General features: G+C 64.0%; 1 protein-coding gene across 1 annotated transcript; it reads right to left on the reverse strand.

Moving 5' to 3' along the window:
- Positions 1-38: 38 nt before the first annotated feature.
- LOC105749791 lies at positions 39-16,558 on the reverse strand. Its single transcript, XM_031948977.1, is given in 18 exon segments — positions 39-1,337; positions 1,949-2,154; positions 2,913-3,179; positions 4,738-4,935; positions 6,390-6,622; positions 6,982-7,306; positions 7,934-8,027; positions 12,323-12,771; positions 13,222-13,375; positions 13,378-13,402; positions 13,890-14,017; positions 14,453-14,540; positions 14,772-14,914; positions 15,193-15,313; positions 15,420-15,542; positions 15,752-15,900; positions 16,144-16,171; positions 16,256-16,558. Coding segments are annotated over 18 exon segments (3,381 nt in total). The 5' UTR covers positions 16,487-16,558; the 3' UTR covers positions 39-918.
- Between the last annotated feature and the right edge of the window lie 2,519 nt (positions 16,559-19,077).

Raw genomic sequence — 19,077 nt, forward strand, 5'->3', positions numbered from 1 at the left:
CCTCCTCCCTCCCCCCCTCCCATTTAATGACTTTGTTTAGACTTGTATTTGACACTACCTTTGCATGTCCTATCATCTCTCCCATTGCAGATAACCTTCTCCAGCCCCTGGCACGGGGCCTGGCACACAGCAGGCACTTAATACATGCTTGCTGACATCCTTCATCCAGCACCACTTGCCTGGGCTCCGAGAAATTAGATCGCTCCCTCTCTCCACCATGACATTAGATTACTTAGGATGGAAAGAAATCCATTGTAGACCGGCGAATAATTACACGCTGTTAGCATATTATAAAATATATTTTTTCTTTAAATGTTTGGGCATTTCTTTCTTGTTCAAGTCAGACTTGAGGGTGGGGAGGGGGACGGGGGTCTCCGCGGGCTCCGCCTCAGCTGGCGACGATGAACCTGGGGTGCTTGGAGGCCAGCTCGCCCAGCCCCTCCCTTCCACGCATGGACAGCACAGGCCCCTGCCGTGTCGGGGCTGGGGAGCCCCCGGGGTCACCCCCATCTCTGGAGGAGGAAGTGCATGACGTAAGGGAGGGAACGCTGGTTTTCAGGTGAAGACACAACCTGACTAATACAGATAAGGTGTGTGATTGTGGGCAGACGCCTGCACCCTCCTGAGCCTCAACTTCCCCATCTGCAGAGTAGGAACGATCAGAGCAGCCCAGCCAGCTGGCAGACCTCCCGGAGTGGTTGTGAGGTAGTAGCACATAGTAGGTGCTTAATTAACGTTTACTGAGCATGGATGGGTCACCAATAACGATGACGCTCAGTCGCTCACTGCGCGGTCTTTGGGCCAGCCTCTGCCCCTCTTAAAATGAGGGGTTGGATCAGCCAGCTCCCGAGGTCCCCCCTTACACTAACATCCTGTGACCTCCAGAACCCCGACCACCTGATCAGTCTGTCCTGGTGGCTACAGAGAGGGAAGGACGTCGAAGCAGGTGGGGGAGAGGGCCCCAGAGGCTCTGTCGGTCATGCCCTTTGAGCCCCCCACCTCCCCCGGGGCCCCCCCCAGACACAGCCCCTCTGCTCCTTGGGGATCCCCTGGTGCCATCGACAGGAGCACGTGGCCTCTCGGCCAGCCCGGGTCCCTCAGCTGAGGGGCCATGCCGTGCTGAGCGAGCAGGGCCCGGGCCCGCGTCCAGGCCTGCCTCAGCTCCCGAGAGGAGCTGCTGGCTCCGGGCTCCATGGCCTCCACGGCCTCCCCGGCGCCTCCGGCCCCCCCAGTCTCCAGGGCCCGGATCACAAGCTCAGCCTCCACCAGCAGCACGGCCAGGGCCGTGTGAAGCTTGGGGCAGCCCAGGGCCTTCAGCAGCAGAGCGCCGGCGTCACCTGAAACACACGGGAGACAGAGGCGGTGACAGGCAGCCCAGGGCCCGGCCTCGGGTCTGAGAGGAGGGCGGGGGTCTGGCATGTGCGTGGGGGGGAGGGTGTGTGCACATGTGTGCACACCCTGCTGCCCCCCAGCTTGTCAGGCCCCTCAGGCGGGAGCGTCCCTCGCAGCCCCCTCTACACACGGGCACATCACACATGCAAACCCAGCACACACGCTGCAACACGTGTCTACACAGGCAAGCACAGCACACACGGCACACATGTATCCCTCCCCCCACAGACACACAACACAATCCATACACACATGTGCCACATGCATAACACTCACACGTGTGCACGCACACCTATACACAACACACATACATACCTGTGCAGGCATACCCCCCCCAACATGTGCACATGCCCCCCCACATGTGCACACACACACGTTAAATTCATTCCTAAAGACCCGAGCTCCTCGGCCCTGCCTGTGTCCCCGGCCCCTAATCCAGGACCTTGTGCAGGACGGTCCCGAACACCTGCTACTCCCACTCAGCCGGGCCCAGGCTGGACCCTCCCTGGAGGCGAGAACTTTTCTGGCCCCCCCGGGCTGATCCCCTGGCACCCACCTTGACTCCACCAGAGGCAGCAGTGCTGGAGGCTCCGGAGGACGCCGGGGGCTCGAGCCTCTGCCCACTGCCGGGCCCGGGCCCTCAGGGGCGCCGCATCCCCCACTCTGTCCAACAGCCGGAGCAAGAAGGGGAGTAGAAGCTGGGCGAACACGGCCGGCTCCGCGAAGAAGTTAGCTCCGTCCTCCTCATAGAGGCTGGGGGGCCTAGGAAGGGGCGGTCGCATTAGCCCTGCCCTGTCCCGGCCCTGAGCGCGGCCAGTCCCGCTCACGCGGCGTGGCTGCCAGGGGTGCAGGGTCCCACACCGGGGAGGTCGCGGGCCAGGCAGAAGGAACAGCTCCCGGCTACGTGCGGCTCGGGGCTTTAGCAGGCCCTCTCCTCCAGTCAGTAAGTGAGGCTTCCTGAGCTGGCTGGCCCTTGCACAAGGTTCCGGGGCAGGCTTGTCAGAATCTACAAACCCTGGCCCAGTCCAGCCTCATACTAGTGGCTGACCCAGACTAGCCCACTTCTAGCAGCTGACCCAGGCTAGCCCTATCCCTAGTGGCTGACCCAGGCTAGCCCACTTCTAGCAGCTGACCCAGGCTAGCCCTATCCCTAGTGGCTGACCCAGGCTAGCCCACTTCCAGCAGTTGAACCAAGCTAGCCTCCTTCTAGCAGCTGACCCAGGCTAGCCCCCCTCTAGCAGCTGAACCAGACCAGCCCACTTTTAGCAGTTGACCCAGGTCAGCCCCCTTCAACAGTTGACCCAGGTTAGGCCCATCCTAGCAGCTGACCCAGGCTAGCCCCCTTCTAACAGCTGACCCAGACCAGCCCACTTTTAGCAGCTGACCCAGGCTAGACCCCTTAACAGCTGACCCAGGCTAGCCCCCTTTTAGTGGCTGACTTTCTTTGAGGAGAGCTCCCCCTGCCCCCAGCAAACTGCTCTGAGGGGCACTGGGTACATGGGGGAGAGCCAGACCCTTACCGATTAGCGCCCATCTCCTCCAGGAGACACTCCAGATCATACTGGGGAAGATGGAGCATCAGAAGCGGCCAGGTGTCCTCACAGGCCCCAAAGTGTGTCTCAATAACCTGTAGTACCAGGAGCAGCCCCTGGTTGGCCTGCAGCGTTGTGCCAGCCTCCCAGGGCCAGGCTCTCACCTGCTGGGCCAGCAGACTGGCGAACATGGCTGCTTCCAGTCTCACTGCCTGGTCCTCATCCTGCAGCAGGAAAATGCCAGCGTTCAGAAGCCTGAGGGGAGAGGCACAGTCAGGGAAACCGAGGCACGTCCAGGCCAGGGGGTGTCAGCCGAGCTATGGAGGAGAAGGGGGGGCAGGTGTGACCGAGACACTGCCAAAGGCACCAGCCTCTCCCTCGGGCAACCCATGAGAGCAGCGCTTCCCCCGGCCCCTGGTCTGCACTAGAGCTCAAATGGGCCTTTGTTATTGCAGAGGAAAGGGGACTCCCACATCTGACAAGTGGTGGGGGGACCAGACGGCCCGGGGTTCCTTCCAGTTCTAGCAATAAGAGCCACGGATTTCCATCTTACAGATTAAAAGACTGAGGCCCAAGGAGCGTTCGTGACCACACAACCAGCAAAACACAAACCTAGTTCCCATGACCCCTCGCCAGCCATCCTGAGTCACCAGGCCCACTGGCACCCCCCCATATCCTTGCCAGGCCCACTGGAGCCCCACCACCACCACGACAGCCTCGCCAGGCCCATGCCCCTGCCGCTTCTCCCTCTGAGAATCAGTCACATCACCAGTCCCGTCACCCTCAGAGAGGGCAGGTCTATGGCCTTGGCTGCTCTGTGCTCCCCTCCCCCAAAGGCCCCACCCTGACCACCTCTCCCCCCAAGAAGTCTTCTTCTCCATGAGAACATAAGGCTCCTTAAAGTCAGCTCTAAACACCTGGAAGACTATCCGATGCTCATGGACGGGACGGGCTAATGTGAGAAAGTGAGGACTTGGCCCGAATCAGGACTTCCCCAGAGCTGGCCCGACCTGCATCTTCCCCTCCTCCCCAAAGCCTTCCGTGAGGGTGCCGGGCTCTCCTCCTCTCGCCCCGGCCGGGCCGGTGCTGGGCACTCTGTTCCTGCCTCTGGGCCTCCCGTTGCGGACTCTTTCCCCACAAGCAGAAAGCCTCGGGCCTAGTGGGGCACAGCAGCCTCAGGCCTCGCGATGAGAGGCCCCACTGGAGCTGGCTCTCACCCAGCCCAGCCTCCTACACTCTCCTCCCCAGGCAGAACCGTTCAGTCCGGACGTGGCCACTCTCAGTGACGGGGAGCTCACTCCACCATCAAATGCTGTCTGATTTCTGGAAGCTCTTTCTTTGGGGCTGACCCCCCCCCCCTTCTGGAGGCTCCTGCTGTTGCCCGCTTAAAGGCTGAGGGGGCCGGGGAAGCCCCAGGAGGCAGGGACACACGGCGCTTCTTTGCTGGCAGCTGAGGAGCCTCTGAGGTGACCAACCTCCAAGGGGGAGGCCGTGCCCTTTAGAGATGCTCCCTTCCAATCTGGGCGGAGAGTCCCCTCACATCAGCCCCCAGTCTGCGTCTCTGTGCCCTGGAGTTCCAGCCCCTCGTTTCACAGAAGAGGCAAGGAGACCCAGAGAGACGAAGCCGAGCCGGGACTCGAACCCAGGCCGGGACTCCCCCTGGAGCGTTCCTCCAATTGCCCTAGGCGACCTTCCCTCCAGTGCGCCTGGTTCTTCCCTCTGGGGCCCAGACTAAGCAACCTGCCGGGAGACACCTCTCTGGGGTCCCCCAACACACGCCCTCCTGGGGGCTGGGCCCACCGAGTCAGCTTACCGGAGAGCCAGGGCTGCCGGGGAGGGCCCGGAAGTTGCCGGGGAGGGCCCAGAGGCTGCGTGGGCTCCGACCACCACCGGGACCCCGGCTAGGCACAGGGATTGCGCTGCCGCCAGTCTCAGCTCCTCACAGGCACGGGGCTCACTCCAGCGCTGGAGAACCAGGCTCCAGCGGCCCAGGGCAGGAAGGTCCTCGGGCCTGGGGTGGGCACAAAGACAGAAGGGGGGATGGCATCGTGCCGGGAGCAAAGTCCAGAGACCCCGGCCCGGGCCACCCCACCAGCCCCGAGTAGGAAAGCAGAAAGGGCCGGGGGGGAGTTGTGGGGTCTGTATTTGAGTCCTGACCTGCTGATAAGGAAGGGGGAACAAAAAGAGGTTACGATGGAAAGGAAAGGTCATCCTGGATACAGAAAGGCATGAGGGTGGAGGGCGTCAGCAGCACGAGCAGAGCCCAGCCCAATGGGTGCAGACGGCTCCCGGCCCACTCAGACTCTCCGTTTCTCCCTGTCTCCAGCAGGGTCGTGAGCCTTCTCCCCCCCACTTACGGGGGGCTTAAATGAGAGAGCCTGCTCCCCGCCCCAAGCACTGCAGTCTGCGCTGTGTTCCCGCTCTTCGCCCGTGCCCGTGATCTCCAGGGTGGGGGAGCTCCCGGTCCGGAACCTCTGGTCCCGGAGGGAGAGCGGGCCCTCGGGGGGGGCCGCCTGGGCCCAGGGCCACGTGGATTCTCTCGACCAGGGCCCTCCTGTCCCCGAGCCCCTCCCGCCACCCCCTCCCCCGAAGGGCCCCATGGCCGGTCCCAGAGGTCCCGAGGACGGGCAGTGGCCTGCCCCAGTGCCCCCAGGGCCCCTCCTGCCACTCATCCGGACGACGATGGATCCCACCTCAGGCCCCTCTGGACACCAGTGCTGGCCTCTGTGGCTTCCTCTGAAAAATGGGCACAGGAACAGCTCCTGCCTCCCAGACTGCTGGGGGCCGGGACATACGGGAAAAGCACTTTGTAAAACCATGAAATGCCACAGAAACGCCAGCGAGTCCGGCTGCCGGGCCCAGGGCGGGGTCGGGGGGCGTCCACAAACCCTTTGTGCACCCTCGGGGCTTGGCAGCATGCATGCAGGAGGTGCCTAATAAAGGTGCCTCTCCTGTGCTGGGGGCCCTCACCCTCGCTCCAAGCTCCCGGAGATGGCAGAGATGCCGGGCTCTCCCTGAGTGGGGAGGCCCTCCCCGGCACCCTGACGAGGGAACGAGCGGTGGCCTCTGCCCGGAGACCCCGACACTGCGGGGACCACCCTGAGGCTCACAAAACCCATTACGGACAAATGCCCAGGGGGGAGGGGGTGCAGACAGAGACATGACCCCCAGGGGCCCAGGGAGCCTTCACACGCCTCAACTGACCCACTTAATTTATGGGGGGATCTGAAGGCAATGGTTGAAGGGGCAAGGTCTGGGGGGCAGGGGCACAGGTCACAGCCTGGAAGTGACCCAAGAGGTCACTTCACCCCATTTACAGATAAGCAAACTGAGGTACAGGAAAAAAAGGTCATCTGGGTTATACGGGGCAGGTGAGATGTGACTCAGCTCCTTTGACCCCAAGGCCACTGAGTGCCCACCCCCGGCAGAGCTGAGGAGAATGGGGGAGGGGAGGGGAGACCCTACCCCAATGCCAAGAGCAAGCTGAGGGCGCGCAGTGCCTGGCCCAGGAGGGTGGGGCTGGTGCCCGCCTTCTCCACCAGTGAGAGCAGCTGGTCCCTGGAGGCTGGGGGCGGGGCTGGCGAGAGCGGGTGGACGCGGGCAGAGGGTGCCTGGTGCAGGTGCGCCAAGGCCTCCAGGTGCAACTTCAGGCCTTCCGGGTGGCCCCCCCCGTCCCGCAGCAGCGGCCACAGGGTGTCCTAAGGGAGAAGGCCCCATCGGGCTCGGAGGCTGGCCCACCTCGCAATGCCCCAGCAGCCCCGGGACCCCCTCGGGAGCACTCGCATGGGCCTGGGCCGAGGGCGGGCTGGGGCTGCTCCTTCCCTGCCCCTCCCCCTCCACAGGGCTGAGTGGCCCAAACCGGGCGGAAACGTATTTGGCCAACAGGGGCATAGAGGCCAGGGAGGGCAAAGGCTGGGGGATGAGCGTCGGCTGGGGAAGGCCGGGGGGGGGGGGGGCAGAGGCCGGGGAGGGCAGAGGCTGGGGGATGAGCATTGGCTGGGGGAGGCTGGGGGGGGGGCAGAGGCCAGGGAGGGCGGAGGCCGGGGCAGGGGCTTACCAGCAGCAGGGCCCGGAGGACGCCGGCCACGGGCTCGCGGAGCCCCCCCTCTTCCAGCACCCAGGCCAGGGTGGCCCGATGCACTTCCGTGTCCGTGCCTCGCAGCAGGGAGCCCAGGGCCCGGGCCCGGGCGGGATCGGCCAGCCTCCCCGCCTCCCTGCAGAGGAAGCGGGCGCACTCCTGGCGCAGCGTGCTGGCGCCCACCTGAGAACCAAGCCCAGCTGTCAGCGGCATGGCCAGAGCACCCGCCGGCCCCGCGGGCAGGGAGCCGTCCCTGGGGCGGCCGGAAAGGCGGGAAAGCCCGTAGGGTCCCAAGGAGCTGCCTCTGGGGGCCCGCCCCTCCCAGCCTCAGTCTCCCTCTCTGTAAAGGGGGGGCATTAACGGCGCTCCCCTTGTTCTGAACCAGGGCTTCCCTGCTCCCCTGCCCCCGTGCTGCTGCCTCCTGGTGGTGGGCACTTGGTGGTGGACCTGCCCTGGGCCCCGGCTCCGGGTGGTGCCCCTTCCCCCGGCCTCATGGCACCAGGATGTGAATCTGAGTCAAAGCTTCTGAAGACGGAGGCTGGGGGGGGGGGAGGGGGTGCCCCTCCCAGACATCCTCTGACTGGCCAAAGCACAAAGGGAGCCGGACCAGCCCCCCCCCTCCCCGGCCCGGGCCCACGCCCGGCCCCCCCTGTGTCCCGGCCCAGGGGCCACTCCTGACCCGGCGGCCTCGACCCGCTCCAGGAAGGCCCCCACTGGCCAGCAGGGAGAAAAGCAATGGCGGGGATACAGGCAGCCTGGGACTCAACCAAAACATACCTCCCCTTTCAATACCTCAACCAAGGGGCCCGGCTCCGCAAAACACACAGGCTCACCACATGGCCTCCTCCCCCCACCCAACACCTCTTCCCAACCCCCCCAAAGTCCAGGCCCTGTCCAGCTACCGGGGAAAGGGCGGCACAAGGAAGCTCACGGGCGCCCGTCCTGGGCCAACATGGGCCTGCACACCCCGCCCCCCGGTTTGAGGCGGCTCCACAGTCCCTCAGCAGGCGACGGGCGTCCCCATTCTGCCAGAAGGCACAAAGCACCAGGGCCGGGCAACCATCACCAGCGTCGTAAACCGCCCGGAGGCAAAAAACACTCCGGAACCCGCCACAACACAAACAACCCCCAACCGTAGTTCCCAAAGGCCTGGGCAGGGCCACCCCCAAACCGGCCGGGCTCCCTAGATTGGGGCCCCCTCAGACACACCAGGCGGTGAGCTTGGGCCTCCCTGGCTCCCCTGGCCTGGGCACCTCGCCCCTCCCCATCTCTAGTCCCCGGCACAAAATCAGCCCGGGGGGCGGGCGGGGCCTCCAAAGAGCAAGGGACCAGAGGGGTCCCAGGTTCTCCCCCCCGGTGGCAACTGCTTTCTCCCTCCTTCTCTGAGAGATTGGGACCTTTTTTCCACAAAACTAATGCAAGTAAAAATTTTCAGGAAACCAGTCCAGTTGGGACAACTCTGGGCCCAGGTAAAAACGAACCAGGAAAGCAGGGAAGTGGCAACTGCAGCATGCCAGGGCGGGTTAACCTCCCCCAAAACTGGACTTTTTGTATCCCCATGGGCCCCCCCTCCCCCAACAGGCCCCGGCCTCTCTCGCCCTCCCTGGCCTCCCTCCCTTCCTGGCAAGTCCCTCCCCGCCAAGCCCCGGCTCCCAACCCCACGCCCTCTCAGGCCTCCTGCCTGCAACCCACCACTCAAAGGGGCGTAGGCGGGGGGCCTCCCCCCCATCCCGGGGATAAAAACAGAAAAAACCCTCAAGGGAAAAAGTTTGGCCTCCACCCTTTGCCCCTTTCCCTCTCCTCAACTCTAAAAAGGGCCCTAAAACCCTCCCCCAAACCCACTCGCCCCAGCCCCCCCCCCGCCCAAAACCAAACCCCACCACCCTTTCTTCCTCATAACCCCAACCCAGCCCCCAAACACCACCCCCCCCAAAACCCCCCAAACGCCCCACACCAAAACACCCCAAACAAAACCTACGGGAAAAGCCATCCCCCCCCAACCCCTCCCAACCCTCCACCCCTCCCCCAAAAACCCCTGCGAAAACAAAAATCAAACCCACAAAAACCCAACCCCTCCACATCAAACAAAAACTTCCATAAAAAAAAGGGGGGTGAAAACCCCAAAATCCCCCTCACAAAAAACCCTAAAACCAAAATCAAACCTCCAACCCCAACAGAAAACTCCCTTAAAACAAACCAAGAAAAAAACCTAAACTCCTAAAAACCCTTCAAACCCCCCAAACAAAGAAAAATCTCCCAAAACAACCCAACTCACCCAAACCTCTGCAAAACCCTCCCCAACAGAAAAACTCCCAAGTCCCCCCACCAGTCCCATCCCCAAACCAAAGCAAAACCTCTCCCTTAACCTCCCACACACTCCCAAAAGTCCCGCCCCCCTTTCACTGATGAAATCCCCCCGCCCGCTCCAGGCTTTCAGAACCCCTCAACACTCCAAACCCCAAAACAGCAAACTGCTGCCCCCCCCCCCCCCCAAAACTAAACCCCAAGCCCCTCCCTACCCTCCTCCCCCCCCCAAACCTACCCCCGCCCACTCCCAAAACCCCCCCAACAAAACCCCAAAAACCCTGAAAACCCCACACCTCCAAAACTCCCTTTGAAAAAGGAAAACAAGAAAAAAACAAAACAAAACCAAAAAAGCAAAACTAAAAAAACCCCCCCACACAGAAAAACCAAAACACAAGCCACAAAAGCCTCCCCCAACCCCCTCCCTTCCAAAACCCCCCAACCGTCCCTCACCCAATCGCCCTAAAACACCCCTCCCAACAATTCCAAACCCTCCAAAACACAGGCAACGCCCCACGAAAAATCTTCTCCAAAACCCCCCGCCCACCCCCGGGGGCCCAGCAACCCGCCCCAAAACCCCAAGCAAAAAAATCCCCCCCGTCAAAAAAAGTCCAGAAACCCCAAGCAATTCCCCTCCCTCCCGGCCCAAGCCAAACAAACAAAACCCCACAGAAAAATAAAAAACCCAAAACCTCTTCCTGAAAAACCCCAACCCCCACCCCCACACCCCACAAAAACGCCAAACCCCCACCTCTACCCCTGCACCCCAACCCCTCCCCTTCCGCTCCCACCCAACCAAACCAACCCCCCTCACTTCTCCTTTTCCTGCCAAACCAAAGAATCAGCCCCTCCCCCCCACATACTCCCAATTCCTTTCCCGTCCCACCACCCCCTCCAACCCCTCCCCCAAACCCTCCCTCCAGTCCCCCCCCCCAAACCGAAATCTCCCCCTTCCAAAGTGTCCCCCCCCCCAGCCATACTCACCCCTTTGAAATCCCCGGTGAGATCTCCCTACTCCTCGAACAAGGGGCCTCTACCTCCCCCCTCCTCTCCCAGGCCCGGCACTTTACCCTCCATTTAGCCGACCCCTCCGCCAGGAAAGCCCAAAGCAAGCGGGGTAAAGAACCACAAGCTCCCTAAACCCCATCAAAACCTCCCAGGGAAAACCTAAAGCAAAAGAAAACCCCTCCAATTCCCTCAAAAACCCAAACCCAAGAAAAACCAACCAGCCAAAACACCCCCCAAAACCCCAAATCCCCCCAAACACCTTCAAAACCTCCAAACAGCAAAAACACGTCCGAAAAACAACTCATCAATCATCAAAGAACAAACGCAAAACAACAAAGAAAAAAGAAAAACGAAAAACCCGGGAAAAACAAAGAAAAACCACAATCCAAAGAAAGTAAAGAAACAAAAGGGAAAAACACCAACAAAAAAAGAAAAGAAAGAAAAACAAAACATAAAAACCAAAAAAAACTCATAAAAAAAAACAAAAAAAATCCCTAAAGAAAACAAAACAAAAATGGAAGCAAAAAACACCAAAAAAAAAAACCCAAAAGAAAAACAAAAACAAAAACCCAATTTAAAATAAATTAACCAAACCAAAACCCAACAATTTCATCACAAGAAAAACCTCTTCCCCAAACCCAGAAAATAAAACAAAAGAAAAACGGGCCCCCCTCCCTTTTAAACCAAGACTTTTTTAAAAGTCCTTCCCCTAAAAAAACCAAAACCCCAACAGAAACAGAAAAAAAAAAATCCCTTTTCAAAACCCACCCCACCCCTCCCCAAAAACACAAAAACGTAATGAAAAACCCAAAACCTCCGCCCAAAGGGGAAAGAAAGAAAGGAAACCCGTCAAACCCCCCACCCCCCTTAGCAAACAAAAAGGGCCTCCCTCAAAAACATTACCCCCCCCCTTTCCCCAAAAACAACACCCCCCCCTCGCCTCCCCCAAAATGGGGGGCCTGGCTCCCAATCTAAAACAGGTCCCCCCCTCAACTCCATCTACCCCCTTAAACCCCCTCAACCCCATTCCTTTTTGTGGGGGTAAACCCCCCTCCCCAACATCACTCCTCCCGTCTCAAACCCCCCATCCAATCCGGGAACCTCCCCAAGTTTCTCGTTGTGGAAAGCCCCAAGCCAAACTTCATTCCACTCCCCCCTTCCCCACCCCATCCAAATTTGGCAAAATCTACCGGGAAATTTTGCCAACCTACAAATCTGAAACCCCCCCCCCCCTAACTCATAATCCTACCTGGGGTGGGTCCCACCCCAACCAGGGGTGGGCCAAATCCCCTCCCAGCCCCCCCACAAAACCTCCTCAACCCCAAACTTCAAATTCTTCCACCCCAAAGCCAAAACCCCATTCCCAACCCCCCTCCGCACCCCCCCCTCCAAAAGGGCATCACCCAAAACTCCGAAAACCCCAGAACCCCTTTTCCCCCCCTCCGGGCCCACCCCACCCCATCCTTCTAAACCCGGGGCCAGCGGGAAACACACAGGGGGCCTCCAAATAAAACCACGGGGAAACCCCCTTCTTCCCCCCACTTCTCTCCCAAGCCCGCCCAAATCCTTCTCCCAAAACCAAACCGGGCCCACTGGGAACCCAACCACCCCTCGGTCAAAACTGGGCCCAAGCAAACCCCCCACCCAAACTCCCCAAACCCCCTCCCCTTAAGGCCCCAACCCCCACCCCGGACCCACACCGGCCCGCCCCACCCAACCTCCACCCCCACCCCTCAAAGGGCCCCACCCTAAAGTCCCAGGGCCTAAGCCGTCCTCCCCGCCCGGAAGGCCCAGCCCCAGGGGTGGGCCCCCGGGCTCCCCATGGCAGGGGGCCCCGGGGCGGGCCGAGGCTGCTTTCCCCACTGGGGCCGCCCAGGGCCTGTCCCGGGAGCCCGGCCGGGGGCCGCTCAGCCCCTCAGAGGCCGGGAAGGAGGCCAGGGTGTTGGGAGCCAGGGAGCCTGGGGGGGCCCGGGCCTTGGGGCCGGGGCCCGGGCGGCCGGCCCCCCACCAGGAGGCTCCCCCCGCCGCCCGCCCCGGCCGTCCCCCGCCAGGCACGTGGCCACTTTAGCGGGGAGCTCCACCCAGGGGCCTGGCCCAGTTTCCCGGAGCTTTGCAGGCCCCCCCCCCGGCCCCCCGGGCCCGAAAGCCTCCTCCAGGAGGCCGGCGGAGGCCGGGAAGAGCTGCAGGGTGTGGGGGAGCAGGGAGCTGGCTGCCCGGCCCTGCAGGGCTGCCACGGGGGACTGCAGGGCCTCCGCCACGGGGAGCAGCCAGTGCCGGGCCCACCGCTCAGCCAGGGCCTCCTCGCCGGCCCCGGCCCCTGGGACCGCCCACTCCCCCCGCTGGGCTTGCAGGAAGCAGCGGTAGGCGTCCACCGCCGGGGGGCTGAGGGGATTGGTGGAGAGACAGAGCAGGAGCTGCCGCGGGAGCTCAGGGAGCGCAGCCAGGACCTGGAGGGACAAGGCCACGTCGGCCACGGCGCCCGCATGCCAGGCTACCCCCTCCCACCACAGGCCCACCCCGGAAGCCCAGGAAAGGGGCACCGTGCCCTCTGCCTGGTCGTCGGGGCCCCGCTGGCCATGGGCCATGTGAGCTGTGGTTGAGAACCACCCAGGGCTGGGAAAGCCCTGCTCCCCCTTCCTGAAGCCCCAGTGTGCCCTGGGTCAGTGGCCTTGGCCCCGTCTCCCAAGCACTAGCAGTGAGCTCCAGCATCCTCCGCCTTCAATCTGGCCCAGGAAGGTCACAAGGCCCCTGCTCGGCCCTGGCCATGGTGCTGAAATGTTGCCCACCAGGACTAGGGCTCCCCACCCCCGCCCTCCGCTGCCCGTAGCAGCAGTCAAAACCTGGCTCGGGGGCCCTTCCTCCCCTCTCCCCCCACTGTTCACAGGCCCGGGGGCCTCACCCTTCCAGCCCAGGAAGGGAAGCAAGGCGCAGAGGGCGGGGTAGCGGGCCTTGGTCTGCCAGGGCAGGGCCCGGACCCTCTCCAGGAGCTCCTCGTAGAGGGGCCGCTCTGCTCCGTCCCCGAGGTGCTCACCTCCCTTCCCATGGCTCAGGAAGAGGCGGGGCGCAGGTGCCTGGACAAACCTTCCAGCTGGGGGGCACAAGCCCCGTGTGCCAGGGAAAGGGCTGCCTCCTCCTCCTCCCCACAAGGCACCAGGGAGAGGGGTGCCTCCTTCCTGCCCCTCCCCATGAGCTCTGCCCTGCCCCCATGCGGGCTTCTTCTCCTCTCTCTACCTCCCTCTACTCAGCCGCGCTGCTGCCACTGGAGACACCTCTGACTGCTCTGGGACTCGGGGCTTGCGCCTGGGACTGCTGAGTTCTCATCACTCCCCCCACCCCCTTACAGACCCGGGGCTGTCCCCGAGCTCCCAGCCAGAGATATGAGCAGGAGTTTGGGGGCCCAAGCCGCAGTGTTTCCGCCATCCCGGTGTCAGACCAGCCCCCGCAGGGTGCCCAGGGCCATGTCCCCGGCTCCATCTCCCGGGCCCCTCTCCGAGGCCTCGCTGCCCGCTCTGGACAAGGGCCTCCGACACAGGGAGGAGAGGGGCGGCCCAGCCTGGCCTGGGGGAGTCTCCTACCGGGCTCTCGGTGTTGCTCCAGATGAACTGAGTCAGCCGCAGGGCCCCCTGGGAGGTCCCACTCAGGAGTCGCCCCGTCCAGACGCCGGGGGTGCTTTCGTGCAGCCGTCGCAGCCACAGCAGAAAAGCTGGGAAGGGGCAGTGGACATTGTCAGGCCCCTGGCCCTGGGGGTCTGTCTGAGACCCCCTGTGTGCCCAAGGCCTTCCGGTGAGGCCCCCAGGGCAGAAGCTTCATTCCACTTCCCAGGGCCCGGCCCTCACCCGGCCAGGACCACTGTCCAGTATCAGGGCCGCCTGTGGCTCCTCCCCTCCCACCCAAGGCCAAGACTGTTGCTGTGTGGGGACTCTGGTTTCTCCCCAGAGCAAACCTAGCCCCAGAACCTCCGCTCCCCAACCCCAACCCAGGCCCAGAAATTCTCCTCCTGCCTCAGGCCTCCGGCTCCAACAGGTCCTGGGCCTCCACAACAGCAGGCCCCCGGCCCCCGGCCCCAGCCCCAGCAGGCCCCCAGCCCCAGCAGGCCCTGCCCCTATCATCCATTCCCACTGGCCCCAAGAGTCCTCACCCTGCAGGAGGAAGGCACGGTAGTCCATGTTCTTCTCACTCCAGCCTGGGCCAACGGGGGGTATCAGGGCCCCCAGCAGCAGACAGGCCTGGGGATTTGGGGGGGACGCCATGAAGAAAGTGGCCAGCATGGCCCCAAGGCTCAGGAGCAGAGGAAGGGGCCCTTTGGCAGGGCAGGCGCCTGGCAAGTCCCTGAGCTGATGTGAGGACGTGATGGGCCGAGTGGGGCCCCTCGGCCCCTCTGCCTCCTGTTCCTCGGTCCAGGGCACCCTTGCCACCAGGGCCTCCTCCAGGCCCCCCAAGTCCAGGCCGGGACTCACCTTCCCCCCAGGGGGCCTGAAGGTCAGGATGTCCTTCCTGCAGGAGGTCAGAAGGCCTCGGCTCAGCACCAGGTCCTCCAGCCCATCGGGGTTCATGGGGGGCACAGCCACCCGGAGCCCCCCAAGCCTCTGCTCCCCAGGGTCTAAGGACAAACCAATCTGCTCAGAGGAGCCTCCTCCCTTCTCTGACCGCTCCCTGCTCCTCTGGGCTGAGGTCCCGACCAGAACGCGGCTCCCTGAGGTTCGGGTCCGGGCCCACTCGCTAGCGACGCCCTCAACTTCCTGAGGAGGCTCCCATGCCCTGAGTGAGAGCCCCGAGGGCTGCCCCAGGAGTCCGGCCGAGGGGCCGCACGAACGCAGGGACACTGCCCGGCTCGGGCCTGGGAAGGGCCGGCCTCCGGCTTGTCTCTTGCAGCCTCACCTGGGCTGAGCAGCCGCAGCAGCTCAGACACGGCCTCAGCCCCTGCCTCTGGCGTGGGGGCCGCATTCGCCAGCATGCCCAGGGCTGTGCCAGCCAGAAGCCGGGCGTCCTTGTGGGCCACCTGCAGAAGGAAGGAGCTGAGGTAGGAGCGGGCTCCCTGGGGGTGGTCAGCAGGCCCCGCTCCCTGGGCCACAGGCTGGCTCTCAGCCTCTGAAAAGCCTCCTCACCTTTCCCAGGATCACTTGCACCAGGGACTGAAGGATGCTCGCCAGGGGCTCCACTTCACCTGCCGGCCTCCAGGTCAGGGCCCCCACCTCCTCGGGCATGCTTTGGAAAAGCTGGAGGACCAGCTGTGGGCAGAGATCGGGCCCATCCCCCCGTGTGACTGCCAGTCGGCCCCACCCCCCTCCCCTGGGCCTCCGGGAGCTGGGAGGGCTTTGGGGCTCTGGGGGGAGCCCACTGGGGGCCACCATCAGGCAGCGGACTCTTGGGGCTCTTGGCTGTGACCGCTAGGGCCCAGCTTCCCTGGGGGGGCTTCCAGGGAGAAAGGGGGGCGCACCTTCACTGCGTGGCAGGCCCGTTCCCCGGCCCCGGTGGCGGGGTCCTGCAGCACGGAGGCCAGGGTGGAGGCCGCGCTGCCCAGCAGGCTGCCCAGGGCGTGTCTCCAGTGTTCTCGCGCCAGGCCGCTCTCCTCCAGGAACAGACACACTGGGCAGAGGGGCCCCCGGGGTCAGGCGGGAATGACCCCCGGCCCCAAGGAGCCCCTCCAAGTATGGCCGCCAGACCTCCCGCCCAGGCCTCCCAGCTCCAGGCTCGGAAGGTGTCTGTGGCCCCGGTTCCCAGGACAAAGGCCTGGCCTCTGCCCATTCTCTGGCCCCATCCCTGGGGATGGGACCAATCTCAGAATGGTGCGGGCCCTGAGAGGCCCCGGGGGTGGGGGGGGAGACTGACCTGTGCGAAGCTCTCCCAGAGTTAAGGCCTAGAAGGGAAGGGCGGGGCAGGCGTCAGTGCCCACAGAGGGCCCAGCCCGTCACTGCCCCCCCCCACTCCCAGCCCCCCTCACCTGCTGGCCGTGGGTCAGATGGCCCAGCATCCTGGCCACTTCCTGGGACACCAGGCTCTCCCTGCCCGCAGCCAACGTGGCCAAAATCTGCAGGAAAGGGCAAAGGGGGCGAGATGCAACCAAAGGGGGCGAGGCCTCGAGCTGGGGGGCTCCACAATCTGTGGGTCCTCGACTGGCCTCCAGACCCCGAAAGCCCCAATGCTGGAGGCCCCCGTGTCGCTGCCATGACATGGGCTCCCTGTGAGCAGCTTTCCAACCGGGGCCAACCCTTCTTCCTTCTTTCCTTCCTTCCTCCCTTCTTTCGCCCCTTCCTCTGTCCCTCCCTCTCTTCCTCCCTCCTTTCTTCTTTCCTTCCTTCTCCTTCCCTCCCTCCTTCCCTCCTCCATCCCTCTTTCCCTTCCTTATTCTCTTCCCCTTCCCTTCCTTCATCCTTTTCTTCCTCCCTCCTTTCTTTCCTTCCCTCTCCTCCTTCCTTCTTCCCTCCTTTCTTTCCTTCCTTCTTCCTTCCCTCGCTTCTCTGCCTCCCTTTTTTTCCTCCCTCCCCCCTTCCTTCCCCTCCTCCTGTCTCAGGTCTCCCCATCTGGCTCTCCCCCAGGGAAAAAGGGTTCACTGGGCCTCCTCGCCCCTTCCCTCCCCCCAAACCCCTTGGGAAACTGGGTAGTCCCCCCGATATGACACTGAGGTCCCGGGGGCGGGCCCCTCCCTCCCCTCAGGTGCCGGCGGGGCAAGGGGCCAGGCAGGAGGGGGTGGGAAGGAAGGGGAAGGGCTCCCCAGCCAGGGGCAGGGGGAAGGGGCGGGGGCGGGCACCCCCTCCAGCTTGCGGAAGGCCCCCAGGCTGCCCGTGGCCTCAAGCTGGCAGCTCAGGAGGCAGCGCAGGAAGGGCAGGGCCTCGGGGGCCGCCAGCTGGGCCCAGGCGCGGCTCAGGGCGGGCAAGAGTCTCGCGGCCGGGGCCAGGCTCTGCTCCTGGGCCCGGCGGCCCAGGCCCGGGTGGGAAGGGCCGGTCAGTGACTCCCGCGGGGGGGGGAGGGCCCCCCCCCGGGTCCAGCCCGCCCCCAATCCCTGCGCCCCCAAGCTGGTGACCTGGGGGCGGGGACCCGGGCTCTCCCTCCCTGGGGGGTTGAGGTGGGGCGCACGGGGGGGAGGACAAGGCGCCTGGGCGGGCCACAGAGAAAGCGACAAGGGAGGGAGGGCGCTTTCCCAGTCGGTGAAAATTGTTTCGATAGCAGGGATATGGGCCCGAGGACTCAGGAGAGACAGCGACAGGTTTGCGGAAACAGGCAGCCAGAGCCAGGGCCCGAACCCCAAAGCCAGACGAGCCCAGAAGTCAGAGCTGGAAGTTGGCTCCATCCCCTAGGAGTCCGGCGCCCCTGGGGCAGGCTGGCTCCGGCAGGGGGCAGGGAAGGAGGTGGGCGGGGCCTCGCCGAAGGGCGGGCAGGTTGAGGGAGGGATCTATTCCAGAGGGAGAGAAGCCACGGCTCGGGGGCGGGGCCCGGCTCACCCGGAGAATCGTTGGAGCATGCGCAGCAGTTCTAGCAGGGCGGGCGGCGTGGCGGGGCCGCAGCTGGCCAGGCAGAGGCGGGTCTGGTGTTCGGCGCCCATGGAGGCGGCGGCGGCGGCGGCCCCTGGCTGTGGAGAGGTCTCCGGCGGGTCCGTGATCGGCGGGGAGCGAGCCTCCGGCACGCACTCCCGGCTCCGCGCCGGCTTCCGGGCCACCGAGCGCGGCCTTCCCCCCCCGCCGGCGCCTGGACGTGTCCGCGATCCCGGACAGCGCCCCCAGCGGCTCGGAGGGCTGCGACCCGGGGAGGGGCGGGGAGCCGAGGCTGCTGGAAGGGAGGAGGGAGAGGGAGGAGCTGGACCGCCGGGAGGGGGAGGGCGGGCTGCCCGAGGCCGCCTGGGACCGGATCCGAACCGCCCACTAGTGGAGACACCGGGATGAGACCGAGGGCCCCAGAAAGAGTCACCGGGCTTCGAAGAAGCCTGCGCCCAGCGGGTCCCGGTGCCGGGGAAGGAGGGACAGGGACCCCGGGAGGAGGCCGAGGCTCCGGGAGGGCTCCTCCTCCTGCCGACCGGCTACACCTTGTTTGCACGTAGTTGTTTGCCGTTGGACGGTGCTCCGTGCCTGGAGACCGTTTCCTCTTTCGTGGTGTTTAGTGCACTTACTCACACTCCCTGGCATACCCCAGGCACTTAATAAATGCTGACGGCAGCAGAAAGAGCCCGGGAGAACGGGAGGCAAACGGAGAAGGGGCAGGGGCACGGCCCGTTTTATTTTTGGCTAGCGCATAGGATTCGGTCCACCCCCCATGTACGAAGCCCTTGCTCTGGAAGACACGCTGCAAGGGGCTGGGGATTCAGCTCGAAAAGAAAGCTTCCCTTCTACCGGGACGGGGGACGGTGTATACACAGAGAAGGAAATACACAGTGCTCCCGGCCGTTCCGCCGCTTCTCCCTTCCGCCCGACGCTACCGTAGACTCCTCAGACTGGCGACCTCCCTGTCCGGCGGGATCTCCAAACTGGATACTCCCGGGCTGATTTTTCCAGTCGGGGAGCCCTGATTGCCTGCCCCGGCTCGGATGTCCCGCAGACATCCCAAAGGGCCAAACCGGAGCCCGCCCTAACTTTTCCTTCGTCTCCGAGCTCACAGCGCGGGGTCGGCCTATCTCCGAGTCCCGCGAACTCGAAACATTCCCCATCCGGGCGGGTGTGGGTTTGCGCTGGGCACACATTTGCATGTGTCTGTGGCTGTGACATAAAGCTCTGTTCACTCCTGACTCTGGGCGATAGCTTTGTGCTCGGTCCTCCCTGCCCCTGGCTCCGTCCC

The sequence above is a fragment of the Sarcophilus harrisii genome, chromosome 1 (assembly GCF_902635505.1).
Source record: "Sarcophilus harrisii chromosome 1, mSarHar1.11, whole genome shotgun sequence".
In the NCBI taxonomy this organism is placed as follows: domain Eukaryota; kingdom Metazoa; phylum Chordata; class Mammalia; order Dasyuromorphia; family Dasyuridae; genus Sarcophilus; species Sarcophilus harrisii.